Source organism: Mustela nigripes, chromosome 5 (assembly GCF_022355385.1).
Source record: "Mustela nigripes isolate SB6536 chromosome 5, MUSNIG.SB6536, whole genome shotgun sequence".
NCBI classification, from domain to species: Eukaryota; Metazoa; Chordata; class Mammalia; order Carnivora; family Mustelidae; genus Mustela; species Mustela nigripes.
In genome coordinates, this window is record NC_081561.1 from 90294741 (window position 1) to 90317203 (window position 22463).

The window sequence follows — 22463 nt, forward strand, 5'->3', positions numbered from 1 at the left end:
GAATGTTGGTGAACAAGAAATCATACACATGTACCTGTGTCTATGTATGTGTGTATATATATGGGTGTGTATGTTTTTGTGTGTGTATATATGTAGTTGTCATTAATGAGCTTTTGATTTTTAAAATGTTATATGCTCAGCCAAACATAGTATACATTTGATTACAAACCTTCGTTATTCAATCAAAGCTCTTGGTTCTACCATTTTAAAGTTTTTCTTATGTCATAAAATATCACACAGTTTATCACTGATGTAACAAAAGTTGTAACTGTCATACCTCGAATAGAAAGGTTAACACTAGGACTGAAACAAAATTAATTAATAAGTAATTGTTTTTGACCACAAAGAGGTACAATAAAAAGCTGATCTTTATGAAATTTCCATTATGTCATTCAAATAAACAACTACCCCTGAAAAGGAATGGTATTTACTCAGCCAGGATAAAATATCGAAGCTGTCCATTTTATGGAAAAATCTTTGATAATCAGAAATTATCAGATTTTTCTTTGAACTTTCTTCTCTGTTTGAAAATGAGCATTTGTTGTTTGTTTTCAATACTCGTAATAGTTGCTCTTTGAGAGACTTAGAATGTAATATTACTGGAAGTAGCTAAATGCAAAATATTTAGGAAAATAATTCCATATGACAACACTATATTAAAATAGACTTCTATCAAACATTCTCTACATACCTAAGTTAATTTTGGAAGTCCTTATTTTATTATAGGACTGATTAAAATACAAAAAGTAAAGTTTCATTGTCACTTTTGATAATGTAATATGACTAAATCTAAAGTGTTGATAATAAATACTTTTTAGTCACAGAAATAACTTTCATTAAAAGAGGAGAGGAGTCTGATGTTAAAAAGTAATACTCATGTGGCTTTGGAGGAGATTTTTTTCAGAACTTCATTCCCAATAGTTTGAACAAAGTAGGACCCCTTTGAAGACCTGAGACCACTTCCCCCATTTCCCTGACCTGTGTGTGCCCTTCTGCTCTGGGGAACTCTTGTCAGCAAACTCTCAGTGTAAGTCACCCATCCCTTCGAGTGGTCCATAGTGATCCCACAAATGGTGAGAGGTTATGAAGTGATGCCATTTGAGGGGTATTTTCTTGTGGGTTGTTGGCAGAGGGTAAACCACAAGCATGTTGCAGAAGACGACTGCAGAACTCTATAAGAGCTGATGGTGTTCCCCAGCATCCTCTCAGTCTGACTAGCTACAGAGGGTGGTCAGGGACCCTTGACAAGACTTTCACTCAGTGAAGAAATTGAGAAGATCAAGTGTGTGTGTTTGGTGTGGGTTGGTGAACAGTGAGAGGGCAGTGATAGTCTTCTTATGTCCAGGGTAATTATTTTTGCTCTAGTGGCCTGTTTTCACCATATCTTTGGCTATTATTAGAAAGTCATAATATAGACCATTTAATAGTTGCCTTTCTATGGTGAAATATTTGAGGACTATGGCAACCAAAAATATTTGAGTAGGTGTATTAATAATTGATAACACTTAAATTATGTGCTTAACTTGAATATTCAGTGCATATTTTCTAGGTACTGTTTTAAGCCCTTTACACATAATCACTCTTTTCTACAACATAGACCCCTGATGTGGGTCTTATTACTAACTCCATTTTGCAGATGTGAAATGTAAGGCCCAAAGAAATTAAGTAACTTATCTAGTGTCAGTTAATAAGTGGCTAAGCCAGGAGGTGAACACAGGAGTTTAATTTTAGAGCTATGTCTCTTACAAGTATAAATTTGACTGTCTTTTGGAATAAATCAGACTAGAAGATGGGACATACTAGAGTAGATGAGCTAGTTCTTGCCTGGATAAGGAGTATGAAGGCCCAGGAGTGATCTGTGGGAAAACACTAGCTTTCTGGGGCATAAATATTTTATTTGTTTTAAATAAAAGTCATAAGTTTTCTTTCCTGTGTTGCCTCTTAGATACATTAATGTGATAAAATGTGAGGGATGTACATGGATTGGTTTCTAAGCTTCTCTAGGAAATCCTTTAGACCAGGGGTTGGCAAACTAGGAAGGCCTATGACAGGCCACCTATTTTTGTAAATAAAGTTTTATTGGACACAGCCATGACTAGGAGGCTTTGTATTGTCTGTGGCTGACTCTTGCTATAGGGTCAGAGTTGGTGATTGTGGAAGACTGTAACATGGCCCACCATCCTAATATTTTTACTATTGGCCCTTCCAGAGAAAATTTGCTGATCCTTGAAAGTAGTCTAAAAAATCATGAGGGTCCAACCTCCCGAAGCACACACTTTGGATGACTGTGGTAAAGACCTGCTAGGTCTCCAGGGCCAGGGGGAGTCAGTCAGCCCCTCATGAGCTCATTTAGCCCTCAGACATCCATGATGGTGGTAGTATTTAGTTGTTCTCATTTATTTATATTTGTTCCACACAAATGCTTTTAAACAATGATTTCTTTCCAACATTAAGAAAATGATCTCAAATAAAAATAAATTTTTGGATTTGCTGGCAAACAAGAAACGAAGCCTGGGCTAGTCTTGCTGCCAGGCCAACACAGCTGGAGCTAGGTGGTGTTCACTCCTTGTGAAGGGATGGGCGTTCTCCTCAGCCCTTACCGCTCTGGGTATTCTTCTTCCACCAGCCCCCTTTCATCTTCAGATGGCCTTCTGGCTCCAGGAGGCATTTCTGTTTGGAATTCCAACTTAGGCCAGTCCCTTCACTTAACATAGGGCAGGAAACTGAAACTTAAAAAAAAAAAAATTAAGTAAGTGGTCAAGGCAGTTGGTGAACTAACATGCACATCTCCTGTCCCCCTTCCTCAGGTTTTATATCTGGGTGTCCTCACATTTTCTTTAACACTCTCTTTAAAACTCCTTTCCCAAGGCCTAAGATTACTGGGACACATCAAACATATGGTGGTGTAACACAGTCATCTATATGTTTTCAAAATGATTTCATTGAAAGAATAGCACAAGTCACAGACTCAGCGGGCTTGAATTCCTTTAATTTTTATAGCAGTCTTCTTAACATTCCACAGTGATGTCAAACACCCCATTCCGTGGATTCAGATATCCTGGGCTGCATTTCAGGAATCATCACTGGAGAGGGAGTTTCCCGCTGTTCAGTCATCAGCTTTGGGAGTTGAAGAACTGGAGTCACTTATTAACTGGCAGGAAATACCTGTAAGAGAGAGGATATCTAAGCTTGTTAGCTAAGCAGAACTTTGAACAAGTGAAAAAAAGTTTACTCTGTTAACATTTTAACCTTTCTTTTTTTCCTGGAACATTTGGCTTGCTGTTTATCGTAACAGTAATTTCCAAAAACTAATGATCAGTACAGTAACCAATGGGAAAATAGAATTTCATGCCTAACATTCCATTGGACTGACAATGTCTGTTAAATATGACCTTTAATTCCAGATTCAACTTGTGGTAGAAGAATGAATAGATTTTCCAAAGGTCTGTTGCTGAGTAAATTATGATATGAAAATTAAGATGGTAAAACAGAACTGATTATACTAACATTAAAACATCCTGTCATTTATTTCAAATAGTAAATATCCTAGCCTTAATAAAATCAACATGTTATTAATTAATGTTTCAACAATTTCAGATTTAGACTCTTGTTTTCCTACACTATTCTAAACCTTGTGGGGAACTATATCTTAATTAAGAAATTTTCAGCAGGCTGTTTTTCTTTTTTTAAAACACAGTTAATCTTGTCTGTTTTTTTTTTTTTTTCAGAAAGACTTTGTTTAGCAGTAATTCTTTTTCATTTTATAGCATCATTCCTTTTCTTAGAATTTTTACTTTATAATTTTTATTTTATTAAGCATATTTTACTTAACCCAATTTTATTAAACATATTCAGTTTTATGACCTCCATAGATAGTTTTCCCAGTGAGTGGACTCTTTAATTATAACTGCAAGTATTTGCCTGTGTTATGTTTTAAGTTTAGGTACTGGCTACTGTCCATGAGTTTTCACAAAGAACAAGTAGTGCCTTCTATATGAGTTTTATTTATTTTCCTGATGACTGCTCTTTCCTGAGGAGTGGTACAGTATAACCCAATAAACAGTCTAAGCTCAAACAAACTACATTTATTTAACAAAATTTATTAAACACTTCCATTTATGAACCACTTTTGGATGTAGAGATAAGACACAATTCCTAAGTACCCAACTTTTTTGTTATTCTTTTCTAGAAATTTTTGGATTTGTACTGACTTTTATTTTCACTTCCAGATTTTTGTTCTTAATTACCAAGGCTTCATCAACTCTTGGATTCCTACCCTTTCATTGTCAATTGTTACAGTTCTGTCCTTCACAGCCATAAAATTGTGACTCACTATTGGCTCCTTCATTCATCCCTAAAAAAATTATTGAGTGTAGCATTTTTAGATAAATGAATTCTTTTTTTAAGTAATAAAATCAGGAAAAAATTACTTTATCTTTACAGAGGACTCTATTCTTTGAAGATGCCCCAAACTCTATGAGAATTAAGAGGTCCAGAAATAATGTTATTTTAAGTATATTTATGAAAAATTATAAAATTCATTTTAATAATAACTGCAAAGAGGGAATTGAAAGCAATTGTTTTTTTTTTCTCATTATTGCTACTCGCTGTGAAGATTTGGCTATTATTTGGATTATCATTATGTAGAATATAAGATGAGTTCTTGGCTACACATCAGTCATTTTTTACCACAGCCTGTGTAAATAGTGACTCCTTTCAGTGGCAAGATTTTGGAAGGACAACAGATGGAGAAGAGAGATTAACAAGTTTGCACCCTTTCATCACCTGTTCATTTTCAGTGCCTACATCTTACAAGGAAACTTTGCACTAAGTTTTACAGTTAGTATTAAATAAATGCCTTTGTGGTATCCACAAACATCAATGAACATACATAGGTCACATTCTGAATATAGTCCCTTGATAATAATTATATTATGATCCAGGAAAGAAAATTGTCTCTTCTTCCTTATCAGTCTGGTTCATAAATATGTCCACCTAGGAAAACTGATGCTAGAATGACTTTTTTATGTGGATACGCTGAAAATGGAACTGGGTAGAAATAAAAAGTTTGTGTGTACTTTGTATATTTTATGTATTTGTTTATGTAATTTGGTATATTTGTAATAAAGCTTTCGTTTAGCAATGTAATTTTCTGCTAATTACATTTGTCACTTGGGAAGCATCTAGGTGGTTCTGTCAGTTAAGGGTCTGACTCTTCGTTTCAGCGCAGGTCCTGATTTCAGGGTCATGATATTAAGCCACATGTCGGGCTCCCCTCTCAATGCAGAGTCTGCTTGTTCCTCTCCCTCTGCTTCTCCCTGACTCTTTCTTTCTCTCTAATAAATAAATAAATAAATAAATAAATAAATAACTCTTAAAATAAAAAAAAATAATAAGTTTTGTCATTTATACTTACACCAGGTAGTCTCCAGATCTAATTTCTGTTTCTGTATCGAATCATCATAAAACAGTGTTTAATGAGTGTTTATAATGCAGTATCAATTTGCTACAGTATAAGTACCTAAAAAAAGAGCAACCAATAATTTAAATATTGAGAAGTATTATAATTTACTGTGACAGGGATGTCCCATCTTGGAATTTATTCTTGTTATCATACAATGACACTTGTTACTATTTAATAAATTTGTAATTGTTACCATACAATGAATATTTAAAAAATTATTAAGTATCATGCTCTAAATAATAACTCTTCTGATTCTTTCCTCATTTCCACCTTTGAGCCCCTTAACATACTGTGGTGGCAGTGTAGTTAGTCTATAAACTTCTTTCCCACACCATCTCCTTATCTCTCTTTGTCTTCCAAAGCTATGGTATCAGTGCCAGAAAGACCTAAGGAACCTTTGACAGCCAACATTGTGTGTAATTTGAGAAGCACAGGAACTCCATCCAAGGATCTTTCTCTCTCCCTTATGTTGCAGTGGCTGACGTTTCCTCATTTTGAGTTTTGAAGCCTTTTTAGTTTTCAGAAATTCCTCACTAAAATATAAGTAGCTCACAGAGAAGTAAGATTCTACAAAAAGGGGTCATAAGTAAAATAAGATGAGAAAGAACAGTGGACAGAAACTTTGACAGTAAAATTCTGCCTTGGTCCTGACCAGGCAAGCCTCAACGTCTGCCTCCTCAGATGCCCTTTTCCACAGTACACTGTCTAAGTTTCCAGTCTTTCAAACTCACCCTCCCTGTCTCTGCTTTCTTTCATAGCCAGGCTTCCTTTTCTTGCAGTCACTTCTCAAGTGGTGCTCCTGAGTTCATCATTCCCACGCTACCGAAACGAAGCCCTCTACCATTACCACCAAAATTCCAATGCAGAGTTAAAGGTCTTCTTGGTTTTGACCATTCTTGACCATTTCAGTATACTTGATATGGCCATACCTCTGTGAAACTTTCTTCACTTAAATTCTATAAAGTCACCTTCTTCAAGAACTCTTTTTACTTCTCAGATTTAGAGCTCTTTAAAAAAATAATATGACTGAAAATAAATAAAAAAATTTAAAAAATAATGATATGATATTTGAAAATAGGAGTATCTGTGGTTCCATCAAATCTCTACTCTAGCTTGAGCGATCCCAGACACATATGCAGATTTTGCAGCATTTTTTCTCGGCTAGACTCTTACAAAAACCTGTGTACCTGCCCATGTATCCAGATGTCACACAGGCACCTCAATTCCCATTACTGGACTTATTCATCCCACCCTACCTAAGTCTGCTGTTCTCTTAGTATTTCTTCTTTCCTTCTATATCATTTTACACCAATTTCTCAAGCTGGAAACCAGAAAAATATGCCCTAGTCTTCTATTTCTTTCTCTCTTCTCTGATTAGTTACTAAATACTGTACATTCTATCTTTGGATGGCTTATATCCATTTCTTTCTTGTCATCCTCATTGTATTCATGATATCAAGTGTGAATTAATAATATTTATTCTTATATATTCCCTTTTAGTTGACCCTGGAGCCTCAAAAGTGGTTTCAGATTTAAACCTAATTTTCTCACTTACTTTCCTTTTATGTTTTCCCTTTCCTCTAAGAAAGAGTTCAAAATGCTCTCAGTCATTCATGATGTATCCAGAACTGTATTTGCTAAAGATTGAGTACCCACCTACTATGTGTGTGGGATACGCCATTGGAAGAGTCCTACCGCTCATGGTGCCAATATTCTATCAGGCCTCCACTAGTATCCATTGTCTATATATCCAATCATTCCTATACTCTACTCCAGTAATGCCATGTCACCCAGGTTCTCAGAGCTTTTTACTCCCATCTTGGTGTATAATTCAGTAATTCTGTTTGCTAGGAATATCCATCTCTAGTCTTCTGTCCCCACATCAGTATAGTGATACTACTTTCCTTCTTTGTACTGGATTCTCTTTCCCCCTTCTCACCAAGCTGCTAATTATACCCTCCTTTGAGCCACTGAGTACTTACAGCATTGAGAGAACTGTGATTCTATCTTCCATTCTGATGGCAGTGACAATGTCTTAGAGTGTTATTCTAGCCTGTGTGCCTCACACATTAAACAGTGATTACTTTTTTTTGAATGGACATGTAAATGTCTATGATGAGGGTTTCTTGCCAGGTAAATTCATAGACCTGCCTATAGAGTTGAGTTTTTCTGAAGTAACATTTCTTCCTTGGGCTTAGGTGCTTGAGGCAGTTGAGAATGAAGAAGTCATGATTCATGAGATGCTGTTAAAAACTGTTGGGAGGCTTTCTGCTTATGCACATCAATTACCTAATTAGACATCTTTTGTTAGATCATGTACCTGCTCTGCCTTCATGTACTATTCCCACAGGACAGGTTGGAAAATGTTTAAATATTAGACTGGAATCAGTGTTATAGAAATGTCCTTTTAAAATCAAATACATGTATTTGTGCATGCGTATGTGTTTATTCTTCTGTCTTTCTGTATAACGCAGGTGCTTTGTGGTAAGCTTAGCACATCTTCCCCAGACTCAACCTGTTGATGAAAGTCTGTTAACTGTCAGGGAGATTTAATGTAACAGAGAAAATCCTTTATCCTACTAGAAAGCCAGCTCTACACTGTTTCCTGCTGAGGATGAGTCAGAAAAAAAAAAAATTGAAATAAAAAGACACAGAGACCAACTTGAAGCCACAGGAACATATTTCTGGAATTGCAAATGGCATATGCTGGTGCCTGTGAACCAAAAATATGCGTTTTATGAATATTAATAATATCTAAGTTTACTTTTGAAACTTATCTTTGATGTTTATATTACTTTATTTATATGAATTTCTTCCAGAGCTTTGTAATTTGTTCTGTGAAATGGCCCTGGATTTTTTACACAAACTTTAATGGGAAGTAGCACTTCTTTTCATTTCATGTGTGGATAGACAATAAATTGAGTTGAAGATTTTGAGGGAAATTTCAATAACCTGATTTTACACTTGTGGAAACAAAGACACAAAAGCTTTAAGAGACTTTCTTCGTGTTAGATTATTGATGGACTCTTCTAGGGCTGCTCCCATTATGCCAACCATAAGATTTGTGGGCATTTTGGTGGGTTGTTTTTTTTTTTTTTTTGGATAATGTCATTAAATCATCAATTAAACTTGTATAATTCCTCTGTGTTGATCAAGGTTCCTACCTGATCCCACTCCCAGCAGCAGAACTAGCCAGCTGTGCCGATTTGGGGACCCTCTGCCAAGGTAGGGAGCCAACATCGTCTTCCGGAGTCTGTTTCCTACTTGCTGTTTTGGATAATGGGGTTGTAATTGTTTTGATTATTATCTTACTTTTCACTTGAGAAGCCAGAAACCAGCAAAACAGAAGAATTTCTGGATGTGTTTTAGTTGTGTGGGTGCACAGTACATACACTGTGGAGAAAGAATGCATTCACATGCTTGACGACCATTTTCCATAAAGGACTGGGTTTTTAAATGTGAATGATTATATGTTATTAAACAAGGATTTATTTCATTTTTTCCTCTTTTTATTCTCAAGAGTATTGCAAAGATCCTGTATAAATATAGTCATGCAGTATTTTGAAAAGGTATTCATGTATAAAAAATAAGGGGTAAATTAAGTTAAATATTCAGTTAAGCTTGAGACAAGACCATAAGGCAGTTCATGGTGTACACTATAACTTAAATATTAAGATAAAATTAGTTATATTAAACTAATCTTAATGTAATTATATTATTATAATGCACAATGACTATATTATGGCCAATATCCCAGTTATAAATTATGTACTAAATAGTTGCATGCAAATAATATATAATTAAAGTTTTAAAATAATAAGTATTTTGCTTTAATTTTATCATTGTTTCTCCTAATTACTTATGACCCATTTTCATCCATTTATTCTATTAAATATTTCTTTACGAAGTAACATGTTCTATGTGCCACATTAAGAATCATGACTATGCCTTTTGAAAAAGCTGGATCTCTTATCAGGAGTATCATATCCTGAAAGTGACAGTGGTTAGAAGTGTTTCTTAGTAGTAACCTAAACTCTCTTCTGTGGTTCTAGTGTAGGAGTAGTCAGGAAGAAGGGATGTAATTCAGTATTTCTCATTATTATTATGGATGAATGAGCTATGAAAATAAAGTCATTACAGAATTTCCATGAACTCACTCTAGTCTTGAAATAGTTAAATGAAATAGGAAGAAAACTTAATTTTGCTTAGTTCAAGATCTGAAGGGTTTGTTGTTTTCTTTTAATCTGAGACACCTATAGTCCTGATTCCACAGATCAAAGACCAAATGCCCAGCAATTCCCCTTCCCCATGTCCTAAATGGCCAAAAAGCATTTTTAAATTCATTGATGTATTTTGCATTAAGATAAATATAATTGTTCATAATTAAAAAAAAGAAAAACTTCAAAAAGAATACTTTGGCATGGAAAATTATTTTAGTTAAGGATATATATTTTGAATCAAAGAATTTCACTTTTAGAAGGTAATCATAATCATAATCACTCAATGCATAATCAAGTGAATGTCTTAAATTTAGGTAATATTTTTAAAATTGAGATATGTAACAAATGGCCATTGTAAAGCAGACGTGCTAACCGCTACACTGTGGAACTACGTTATGGTCATTGTGTATATGAATGTACATCTAGTACAAACATACTCCTAAGATAAACTAAAGGGAGATTGTGTGTGTATTTTACTACCTATACAGCTCCTCCAGAATCTCTTAGAAAGATAATAAAGCATTCCATAAGGGTTTAATCTTTGAAAGTTTTAATAGTAGAAGAAGCATAGCTATGACATAATGCCTTGAAAAGGTCTCCCCTGTAAGGCTTGTTCTTTTGAAATCCATTTTATCCATCAACATTTAGTAGAGTTATTGGGATCTGTAAATGATCCTACACATTAATATTCTATATAGTCTATACATTTCATTCTCTTTTGTTTTTCTTCACATTTATCTTCTCAAGAAGAAATACTTTTCCTTGGAGACTATTTCTCTAGTCTCAGTGGAAGACTAACTTAGTTTAGATAATTTCTCAAACTGATATAGGTGCAGTACAGACTGCCTTCTCTAAACTTTTCTTTTTACGAACTTTGGAAATTGGGTTCTAGAAAGATTTAGTAATTCACTCTGTGGTCATCAGTCAGACCTGGGTCTAGAATCTCAATGTTCTTCCTCCTTTTCCTTGGTACCAGCTCCATGCTCTTGCACAATGTGACCCCAGAGGCCATATGAAGTGATTCTTAATGTGCCATAGGAAGCATTGCTTCATTTTATGCATTGTAACCCTAGAGTCTGTTGTATTTAGTAGCAAGAAATGGTTTCTATTCCTCCTCTGTATATTTTCATGCATTAATTGTAGATTGCTCATCCAAATTAACTGTCATGTGCTCCTTGCAAAATTACATCTTTCTCATCTTTATTACCAGCTACTGTAGACTCTCCTAGTACTACACCACCCACTGTCACCACTAACATGCCTGTTACTAATAGAATCGCTAAGCAAAGCAATGGTAAGAAATCATTACCTTTTTTACTTGTGGTATGTCGATGTAATAAAAAAATTGTCTTCTAAGAGTGGAAAATCGAATGTTCAAACAAAATTTCTGGTTTTGGACTCAGTCGGTACATTTATACATTTGTAAAGATTAGTAAGAGAAATAAATATTACTTGACTCCCTGGAGTTCCTTATTCTGATTACTGGTGGTATGAGTACATTTCCAGTACTACTCTTGTCCACTTTTAGCAAAAACTGCTTTCAAAGGAAGCGTTAAGAGAAAAACATTTAATTAAAAGGGATTAATTTGCTTTATACTAGATATCTGAAAAAGTATTCATGGTATTTTGTCAGATTATATGCTCCAGGAAACCAGTTTCTTAAAGAATTTTATAATTTCAAAAAAACTGAATTATGTTAGTAATGTAATTTCTCACTGAAACCAACTTTAAGTGTTCATGACATTTAGATCTATTTATATGATAATACTTTGCTCTCCATTTTTATTTCTTGAAGAGTAATGGTTAGAATATGATTGCATATCAACTAAGTCAATTTTCAACTGATGAAATTTCAATTTAAGTGTCAATACTTCTTGCCTATTTTTCCACATATACTCTTTTATTTATATTTTTTGTAATTTGTAAATAGGGCAGATATATGAGATACAGAAATGAGCAGGGAAAATGCCAGGTAATGTGAGTTATGCCACCTATATGGACTACATAGCCTTGGTAATTCAGAATAAATGGTTTAAGTCTCTCCTAGGAAAGAGAAATTCCAATCAGGTGACCACACCATTGCCTTGCCTACAGCAATATTCTCAAATATGAGCTATTAGAAACAAAGGAATTTTCTCAACCCCAATCATTTAACTTGTGAGGCCAAAACATCTGTAATATATCAGCAGAGACCAAAACCCAGAGAAAAGAAACCCACATAGTTCATTTTTTTCTTTGGCTTCAGGGGTTACACCAACTTCCTCTGTGAGGACATTTAAATTGGAAGTATGGAATATTTTACATGCTACATAGATATAAATTTTACTAGGGTTATGAAGACATCGATTCAGGGAAGTGTTTATGGTTATTCTGGTAGTTACACCACGGAGATTTATGACGGGGCAAACATTCCAGCAACCCCCAGGAAAGCAGCAGCAGCTGACGTTCCCAGTGCATATTTCACATGGACTCCAGCCAGTGGATGGGAATATTATAATTCTAACTAAGTATTTCACTCTTTGTATGAATATACAAAGAGCCTCTGTGGCATTCTCCCTCTAGGACAGGCACATCCTCTACTGCCCAAGAACATTTATACGATGCTTCAGAGTCCTTGACTTGGTGGAGTGGAGCTGTATTCACTCAATCATGTAATTTCTGACATTCTTGAAGAGAGCCTTGTTCAGCCATTTCTCTCTGCGTCATAATCTTCATTGGATTTTCAACAAAGCAAGCAAATGTTAGACTCAGTTAAAATGGCTTGACTTGACTACATTAAAGGGAAAAATGCAATTTAGATGATTCTTGATTTAAAAAAAAAAAGTAATCCTAGCATTTAAAATTACTCCACAGTCATCATGTGGTAGAAATATTCTCAAAATTATGTATTCAAATCTGTGTACTATCAGAATACTTTTTCCTACATCCTTGAGCTATCTGTACTATTGATTTAATAGTTTTAAATCTAAATTGACTCACATTTTAATTTAAACATTTGCACTTATATGGGAAAATCGATATTGCTCTTGTAAAATCAGTAGTTTGTTGTAAAACAGAAATGAAAAGCAAGAGCAAGTGTAATGAAAACAATGTTATTGAATTTTCTCTATATCCTATTGCTTTCTCATATCTCTATGCCTGAAGACTTCATTATCTTTTTAAAAAAGGAAGAGTTAACAAAGAGTTAGAGACAGACTATAATTAATATTTTTTCTTTGATGTAGTCAAATTAGAAGTAATTGGAAAGAGAATTACTTGTTCACCTTGTGAATAAATGGGATTTAACGTCATGTCCTAGACTATCTAAATCATTTATATACTGTCAGCAATTCCAGATACACTTTTCTTATTCCTTGGGAAACTCAGTCAGGCTTACGATCTGATATATCAGAAAATCCTGTTTCATTATTCACTGTAAGAAAGATAGGGACAACTATCAAATTTGTCATCTAACTTATCCAGTCCTTGAAATTCTGGCTTATTGAAGAGTTTTGCTGGGTCTCTCAGTGATGATATGCTGGTGTGGGGAGGGGTGGGGTTGTGACTGTTTGATAATCAGACAGATTTCTTAAGTGTATCCATAAAATTTCTTTTCCTAAACTTTATGAAGTATTCCTGTTTCTCTATGGAAAGTTCTTTTTGTTATCTTCAAATGACTTGTATCTGTTACCTCAGTTTGTATACTAGTAAAATCATATCTTTAAGTTATTTTTCATGAACAGATATTTCAATATGGGATGGATAATCTAGGTATTCCCACAATAACTTTTGGGCCTTTTCCATTATACTCTTAAGGAGCGCTCTTGGGCCAATTATTATTTGCATACTAAATTGTACTTTCTGTGCTTGAATCATCACTCCAGTGCTACTGAATATTAAATCTTGTGGGGTCAACACAAGTAACCCAAGTAAGGGAATAACTCTGTTAGTCCTTATTATTGTTCTAAAAATCTAGCTTACATGTATTAATTACATCACTACTTCCAGATTCTTTTTTTTTTCAAAGATTTTATTTATTTATTTGACAGAGAGATCACAAATAGCCAGAGAAGCAGGCAGAGAGAGAGTTTCCCTCTGCTGAGCAGAGAGCCTGATGCAGAGCTCAATCCCAGGACGCTGGGATCATGACCTGAGCCAAAGGGAAAGGCTTTAGCCCACTGAGCATATGTCCAGATTCTTGACATATGTTTAACTATTCAAAAAACATATGTTTAACTATTCAAATAAAAAAAAATTCTCTGGATGTGTGTATAGATTGGACAATCAATCTAGCTTTGGATGCCAGTTACCTAAAGAAATGATATGTGTAGAATGAGCAGAACTCCAGTCATATTATAAATCCAACTGTCATGTTATAGTGACCTCATCACCAGTTCAAAGATATCATTTTGACTCTAAAATAACATTTGGTGTATATTATAACATCTCTCTTTTCACACAAATGTTTTAAAACCTACCTTCTCAAACCCATGTTACACATCCTTGACTATAGAATAAATACATAGTGTCATTTCTGTGTCTCCTAAGAAACCCTGGAAAGAGTGCTAAGAAGGAGCAAAAAAAAAAAAAAAAAAAAAAAAGATTAATTGGAGAAAGACCTATTGACAGGAATATACGCTTTTGACACCACATCTATAATGGCAAGCAATGATTTCTACTTTAAGGTTCTACTTGATTGGAAGAGTCCTTTATTGGAAAATGGGTATGCTTGTAAATTTGTCCCCCCACCATGCCCCCAACCTTAAGAAATGTCTATCATGAATTTTTTTGGCTTGGATGTCATTATTAGGACAATACATATATCTTTTGAAGTCTCTGGAATATATGAAAATGTGTGATTAGCGTTTCTATTGAGAACCTATGGGAGTTGTTACACCTATAGAAGATGCCTTGACTGCTGGGATGACGCGGGAAAGCCTGAATCAGTATGTCTTAATTGTATATTTTCTGCAACAGCAATGCTTAAGCCAGCTATTTTGCTGCAGTCCAAAACCCCTCCTACCAGTTCTTTGGTGGACATTTTATCTTGTTTTGACAGTTCACTCCTGGACTTGTTTGCCTACATTATTCAGAAATTTTAAATAAGTATAACAAGTAGACTCCCGAGTATATAAATGCCTCATTCTGAGGCTTCTGAAGGGAGATTACTTGAAAATGATCTATAGCATAAGAGAATCTGTAACATAAGATGTTACATTGTTCTCTGTGTTCACGTTTTATTTGCTGTAAGCAATTTAACTCTAGGGAGAGTGCTGTACTTATATATTGATTTAGGCTGTCTCTGATATTGGATGTCTTTTTCATTTATAAATAACAGCAGATTGGGGAAAAAATGAGGCAGGAAATATTTAAAATTTAAAGAAGAATATCTTAAATGTTTCCAAAACATTACAGAAATGTCAGTAATAAAAAAAAATAATGAGTTTTAGTATTTTGCAGTATTTTCCTGAGAGGGAAGAACACTTTACTCTTAAACACATGCTTTAGGTCTCCATCTAGTGGTTGCTTTTTAGCTCCTCTGCTGACACCGGGGATACACAGGATACCCTTAGGATCCTAGAATATCTCTTGGACATCTGCAATTTGGATTTCTCCTCAGTCACTCAGAATGTCCGTGATTTGATATGATGACATATACTGTGTGATAAAGGTTTTTTTAATCTGAATTAATATCATTTGTTTTAAATATACTCCTCTAAATATTTTAAATTCAGAATATTTTGAGAGGCATATAAAATAAAAAATCATTAAAATACTTGAAGAGCTTTAGAAGCTAAATAACCTAGTCTACATAAGTTAAGCCCACCTGTCCTTGGACTTGTGCAAATTTCATGTATTTATATTATTACCTCGGGGAGTGGAAAAATTTTTAGCATGAGATTGTGACCTAATAATGGAAAAGCATTCCTTTAGTAGTGTGACTGGAATTTCCATTTTGATAGATTATAGGGGTTTCTGGAGTCAGAGTTTTATATTTTTTCTACTGACTTCCCAACTTTTTTGTTACATCTATTCCCCCAACATAGTTTTAATTATATATTTCTACATTTTCTGTGCATATTTTACTTAAGATATACCAAACTATAAGCATGAAAAAAGATGACTGACAATAACAGATATTCAATTTTTTTCTCTGTATAGCCTATGATATTTTAAAATGATATATTTTTTATATTAGCTGCTTATAGTAAGTTACCTTCTAACACACTTCTAGAGAGATTTAGCAAAGCCTGGCTGGTAACTTCAATTTACCAGCCAACTCAATTTACATTTACAATATATATATATATATATATATATATATATATTTACATTTACATTTTTATATAATGCAATTTATTTATATTTATTTACATTTTATATAAATTATATATAAATTTACATTTTATATATAATGTAAATGTAAATTGAGTTGGATAAATTGAGTTATGTAAATATATAAATATATATATACACACGCATATATATATATTTTTTTCAGGCTACTTTAAAGATTGTCCCAAAAAGAAAGAGGCAGAACTTTCCTCTCCCATAAGATTTTCTTTCTGAAGCAACTTAGCCGAGATAAAACTCTATCTGCAAATATTTTTTTTTCCCCCTTTACTCTGAAACAAGCAACTAAATTTATGGAATTTCGATGAAAAATCTGGTAAATGAGTAGAAATAAATGCTATATTCGGGAGGGGAAAGAGTAAAAGAAGAATAAGGGGCCGAGGGCACCAAATATATGTATGCTTATTCTTTTTCAGGTTAACTTCGTCCATCATCCCACTCAAGTTTTCATATCCCAAACTCTGTTGTTCCTTATAGTGTACAAAAAAATGATAATTGTTATAAGAGATCAAATTGTACATGAAAAAGTCATGAAAAAATTTTAGAATTCTATATCCAAAATCCATAGAATTAAAGAAACATGTAGGTGATAATTGTGAGACAATGAATTATTTATAAGAATAAATTGAGAACTCTTTCTAAGAAGTTACAAAGGTCAATGAGCATAACGTCAAAATATCTCAAATTTTCTGTACCTATGTAGAAGGTGTTCTGTTCTTTTTAGGTTTTTTGTTTTTTTTTTTTTAACTGAAGTGTAGTTGACAGACAGTGTTAAGGTGTACAACATAGTGATTCAACAAGTGTGTGTGTTATGCTGTACTCACTACAAGTATAGTTACCATCTGTCATCATACAAATGCTATTACAATGCTGCTGACTATGTTCTCTGCACTGTACCTTTTATTATTGTGACTTATGCATTCCTACTGGAATCTCTATCTCCCAAAAAAGGCATTTCTTTTAAAGTGTTTAAAATTGTGTGATTGTAAATTTAAATTGGGAATTATATAACTGTAAATTATACTTAATGGACTAAATCCTATTTCCAATGGACAGATGGAATTATCTATAGAATTTCCATAGTGATGCAAAATATCCTTCGTCACCCTGAGGTTAAAGTGCAGAGCAAGGTAGCAGAATGGGTAAGTGAACTTTTACAATTTCTTCTTTGATTTGAAAACTTTAACCTCTGAAAATCTGGAAGGGACTCTGCTGTCTGGGTAACTGAGTCCACAGATCACACTGGTGCATAGACACTGTTCCTTATATGTACTAAGAATAAACATGGAAGTGAGGTATATGCTGATTTCTAGAAAGGGAGGTGCACTTGAATTAAGGACAGGCCTAATAGACGATTAATATCTAAGGAAGAAAAGTACCACACAAATAGAAATATATTTTCATAGGTATATTTGTTTACTACTATATCCCTACATTTTTAGCAGAGCTTTAAGAAATAGATTATATATCTTTAATTTAATTGTTTGAATGTTTGATTCATAAACCAAAAAGCATAACAAAATATATCATGAAAATATTTTACCCATCCCTGTAGCTCATCTCCCTGGAGACCAACCCATATGCTTAGAAATCAGTTAATTTTTCTTATTTGTTTTTCCCCCCTGAATTTCTTTGTGCATATAAAAGAAAATAAGACTATAGATTCATCTTTTCCCTCCTTTTTACACTAAAAACATATTTTGCATACCATTCTACACTGTACTTACTTTTGTTATTGTCAGATTTATATTGTAAGTGAGCAGAGACCTTCCTTTTCTTTTTTTTTTTTTTTAATGATGCATAGTATTGCATTATGCGGCTACCTGGTCATTGATTTCCCAAGTCTTCTGTTGTTGGAGATTTAGGGCATACTAATTTATTTAATCAGTATTCTATTAATGAAAATTTTTGTAATTTCCAGTAAAAAGAAAACAACCTCAGTATTTTTTTTCTTGTCCTTACAGATATCACCTATTTTTGTCTCCATAACAAAAATTTCATTTTCCATAGGTTTTGTTTTTTCTTTTTTTTCTTTTCTGTCTACTGCATACTGTGATTTTATACTGCTTTTTATATGTAATACTACTATCGACTAAACACTGAATAAAGTCACTCTAGTATACATTTTGTGAAAGACAGGTTTTCTTATGCAGAAGGTATCTAGTAACCATGCCCTTGGTAGCAAAACAAAGCTAAATCATACATTGAGATGTAGAAGTGACAGTCTTTCTGTCTATCTATCTGTCTATCATCTATCTATCTATCTATCTATCTTTGAAGAATAACTTAATATAACAATACAGTCTTGTTTTGAAGGGTCTGTAGTAAGAAAACTCCTATTCTCAATACACTTTAAAACAGGTTAACATAGGAAACAATCATATGGATAGAACAATTCTATTATAAAATTGAGAGGAGCAACATTCTCTAATAGAAGTCAATGAAAAATGCTGCTGTTGACTTTTTGGACTGACATATTACAGTCAGTAATTAATTCAAACATTGGGAGATATATGTCATTTCCAAATGGAGGGCAGCCTTACATAAAGAGCCTATTCTTTTTAAAAATTTAATCTAATTTAATTTAATTTTTTATTAACATATAATGTATTATTTGTTTCAGGGGTACAGGTATGTGATTCATCAGTCTTAGACAATTCACAGCACTCACCATAGCACATACTCCCCCAATGTCTTGCAACCCATTTACTTCCAAGAATTCTTTTTGTTTTAAGTCAGAATGATTTAAAAAGATAAAAAAGATAAAAGTGGCTCAAATAAGCCACTACTAATATTATTAACCTGAGAAATTAACATTCACTGGAGAGTCTGTGCCTTAGGCAGCATATAATTTTACATTTATATTTATTACATGCATAGTTTTCAATGCAGCTTCATTCTCATCTGAATCTAAACTTTACTGGAAACTTTTCATTTAGGAGGCAAGATACCAAAGCAGATGCTTGATACTAGAGAAAACACAAGTAGTGTTCCTGATTCATATTATTGCTGTTTTAATTTTAAAATAATTTAATACTTTTTGTCAGCACCTTGTAGAATTTACATTCAACTTTAAGAATGCTTGCAAGGAAGGCTGACTGTGTATATGAAATAAGACCTAAAAAACCCTTTGAAAGTGATACAGAAATAGGAAGATTTCATAACAGTAAAGCTATCTCATTTGTGATCATATTGGACAGTGCATCATGGGAGGTTGCTATTTATATTGAGAATATAATCCATTGCTTCTTTAAAAAGTCTGGTACTAAGACCTATAAGACTATTAAATAACCCACATAATAATTAACATAGTTCCCAATAATATTGAACTCATTTTGTTTGTTTTTTAAAGGTTTGTTTTGTGTTGTTAATTTGTAATTCTTCTTACTAATATCCTTATGAAGTGATACTTACTAGAAAAATATGTTATTGTACCACAGTGTTTCTTGAAGGAAGAATATAGAAGGTGTTTATTATGCTTATCCTCCTATGTAGCCCTCAGTGTTATGGCTAATTCAAAGAACCACTAGAGTGGGGCCCATTATAATATGGACTAGAGAGGAAAAGTATAGTGTTTCCAGACATACATACTTGGATTCTAATCTGGGATCTGCTACTTCTTAGTCAGGGACATTGGGCAAGCTGTTTCCTCTCCATGAAGCTCAGTTTCTTCATCTATGAGGGTTGGGGAACAGATAATACCTATCTCATTAGTCGTTGTGAGATCGAAGAAACAACCTTTGTAAAGTTCTTGGCATATCATGATCCAGTGAATGTTATTTTTACCTTTCTTTCACTCCTCTGGCTCTCTGGGATTTTCCCAGGATCTTATTCAAATAACAACTTATCTTTTGGGAGGGAAGAAACTAGATTCAGATATTTTTTAGGAAGTATTATCAGAACTCACCCTTTTCCATTGTGTTTTACAGCTCAATTCAACCTTCCAAAATTGGAACTACACTGTTTATGTGGTTAATATCAGGTAAATGACAGAATGAATGATTTGAAGAATAAAAAGTAGTGTCTAGTTTAATGCTACTCTTCATCTCTCTGACTATACCCCACACACATGACACCAGTACACACATATACATACACCATATATATAGTCTTTCTAAAACAACTCTGTATTATATAATTTCTTTGCATAAAAATCTTCAGTGCTTCAGCAATTGGTTTTAATTTTCTTTTGATCATGGATCCCAATCTTTTTTTTTAAAAAAACTAGTATGTATTCCCAAAATATATTTGTGATTTTGTGATTTTATTTAAAATCTGCGTCTTACTTAACCAGTACATGTTATAAATATATTACAAAATATAACAAGATAATCGAGTATATATAGAAGTTGTGTTAGTTTCATCTCACACCCCAGTGAACCAGTGATAGCACCATGGTTTAGAGACCGTTTTTCTACAAGATAAGACACTTACACTCTGCACCTAGCTTTTCAAAAATATATTTTACTATTCTGTTAAAATACTTGCACTGCCTAGCAAATAGTATCATCCACATATCCTCCTCTGCAACTTGCATTCACAGTTTCAAATTCGCTTTCAAAAGTGTATGTCATTACCCCTAGATAGATGTTCTGTGAACCCAAGAGACATCATAAGTTAACACATGAAAAGGGATCACATGTTGAATTAGCTCAGGAAGTATGTTCTTAAACAAACTGAAGCAGATTTCTATAAATCCAAATATCTCAGATTATTTAGTGTAACCAACATGACATCATGAGTCTTGAAAAGAGAACAAGGGTGCACAGCTGTCAAGCTAATTTACAAAGGAGCCATTTGATCTGGGGCCTATGAAAAGAACTGGAACCTCAGGACACATGCTGGAAATACTGGCTTACAACGTTCACTTTGCCTCTTTCTTTTACCTCCTCAAATTTTGTTGCTGATGATGTGGCAGATGAGGTTGATAATGAATATTCATATTGTATTTATAGTTTTCACCTGAACACGGGAGAGGACAAGATTAAAGTCAAGAGAAGCATTGTGAATGATCAAAGGTAACACTGACAAAGTCTTATAGAAAGTATAACATCCTTTTTCTAGCTCTTTGTTTTGACTGGTAGAGAAGTGAAAATAATGAGATGAGAGAAACATTTTAACAGGTAATGCTTTTATAGAGGGCACAGATTGCCTGGAGCACTGGGTGTGGTGAAAAAATAATGAATACTGTTATGCTGAAAATAAAAAATAAATTAAAAACAAGCAAACAAAAAAAAAAGCAAAAAACAGGTAATGCTTTTAAGTTATCTCCTTAACACTGGCACACTAATTTTTTTTTCTTGTGGTCAAAGGCATCAAATAGTAGAGTAGATGGAGATGTACATCTGGTGAAAAATAATTCAGAAGTAGAACACTTAAAATGTATGAGTTATTATTTTTTGTATTTTTAGTTTACTTACAATAACCCATTACCTCTTAATTGAAGTTTCAAAAAGACTGTCAAAGAATAAAAAAGATAGTTACAGCTTTAAGTAAGGTACTTATGTACAGTAGCATCTAATAATATGGGTAATAGTTAATTTTTGGAAGTGTCCATTTTAAAATTTAAATCAAGATGATGACTTAAGCAAGCAGGTAATTTAACAGATCTGTCCTACAGATTCAGCTGGCAGATAAAGGCCAACTGTTCAGAGTGCTGTGTAATTTAAAAAAAAACTTAAACTACTAAATGAAATAAATCTAGTTGGGTTCAGGTAGTCTATTACATTTCCAAAGAAGAGAAAAGGAAATAGTTGAAAGGCAAAAGTTCATGTAAGTCTGGCTCTGTGTCAATACACTGAATTAATTTTACAGATTTAACCATAATGATGGAAAATCCTTCTTTTCAGGTGATATACTCTTACCAGGAGAAGATAAAAATAGAATTTCATATGAGATTTGACCAGAAAGTTTCTTCTTATTTTTCTTTTTCTGTTTAATATTAGGAAGCAGATGTGTTTAAGTTATAATTGAAACTTTTCCTTTTGGTATGTATTCAACAGATTGGCTCGAATTATCAGATGAGGGAAATTTGTTTTTTATCTTCTTTGTTCTTTTTCCTTTATGATCTGAAGAACAGAATAATTATTTTAATACTATTCTCTTGATGGTGACAGGACTTTTCTATTTAGCCAAATCATTTTTTTCTCTAACCTGTGCTGCTAGGTCATGTTGAGCTTTTAATAACAGATCAGAGATATGGATCCCTTTGCTGAACACTTTGTCTAATAATTGAGGCAGCCATAGTTTGGGGTATCACCAGTCGTGAATCCTCTTCAGGAAGTCAGCAGGGCCCTTTTTAGTGGACCCTCTGTGATTCTTCTACTACCCAGTAATACTAAGTCCCAGCCATCATTAGTGTACATCAATACCTCAGAAACTCTTGCTTGAAAAACATTTAAATTCATGGACTCTCCGTTTTCTGTCTGTCAAACCAACTTTACAGC

At 33.6% G+C, this 22463-nt stretch overlaps 1 protein-coding gene across 5 annotated transcripts in view; it reads left to right on the forward strand.

The window, feature by feature from the left end:
- The window catches only part of ADGRG6 (adhesion G protein-coupled receptor G6), a 137502-nt gene that overhangs the window by 68931 nt on the left and 46108 nt on the right, over positions 1–22463 (forward strand). For 3 of the 5 annotated variants that reach the window (XM_059400841.1, XM_059400840.1, XM_059400843.1), the window contains 5 exons: positions 8621–8689; positions 10895–10978; positions 17074–17159; positions 19947–19999; positions 20973–21035. In XM_059400841.1, the coding sequence (XP_059256824.1) occupies positions 8621–8689; positions 10895–10978; positions 17074–17159; positions 19947–19999; positions 20973–21035 (355 nt within the window). The remainder of the gene's footprint in view (positions 1–8620; positions 8690–10894; positions 10979–17073; positions 17160–19946; positions 20000–20972; positions 21036–22463) is intronic. The other 2 variants (XM_059400842.1, XM_059400845.1) reach the window with 1 other exon arrangement.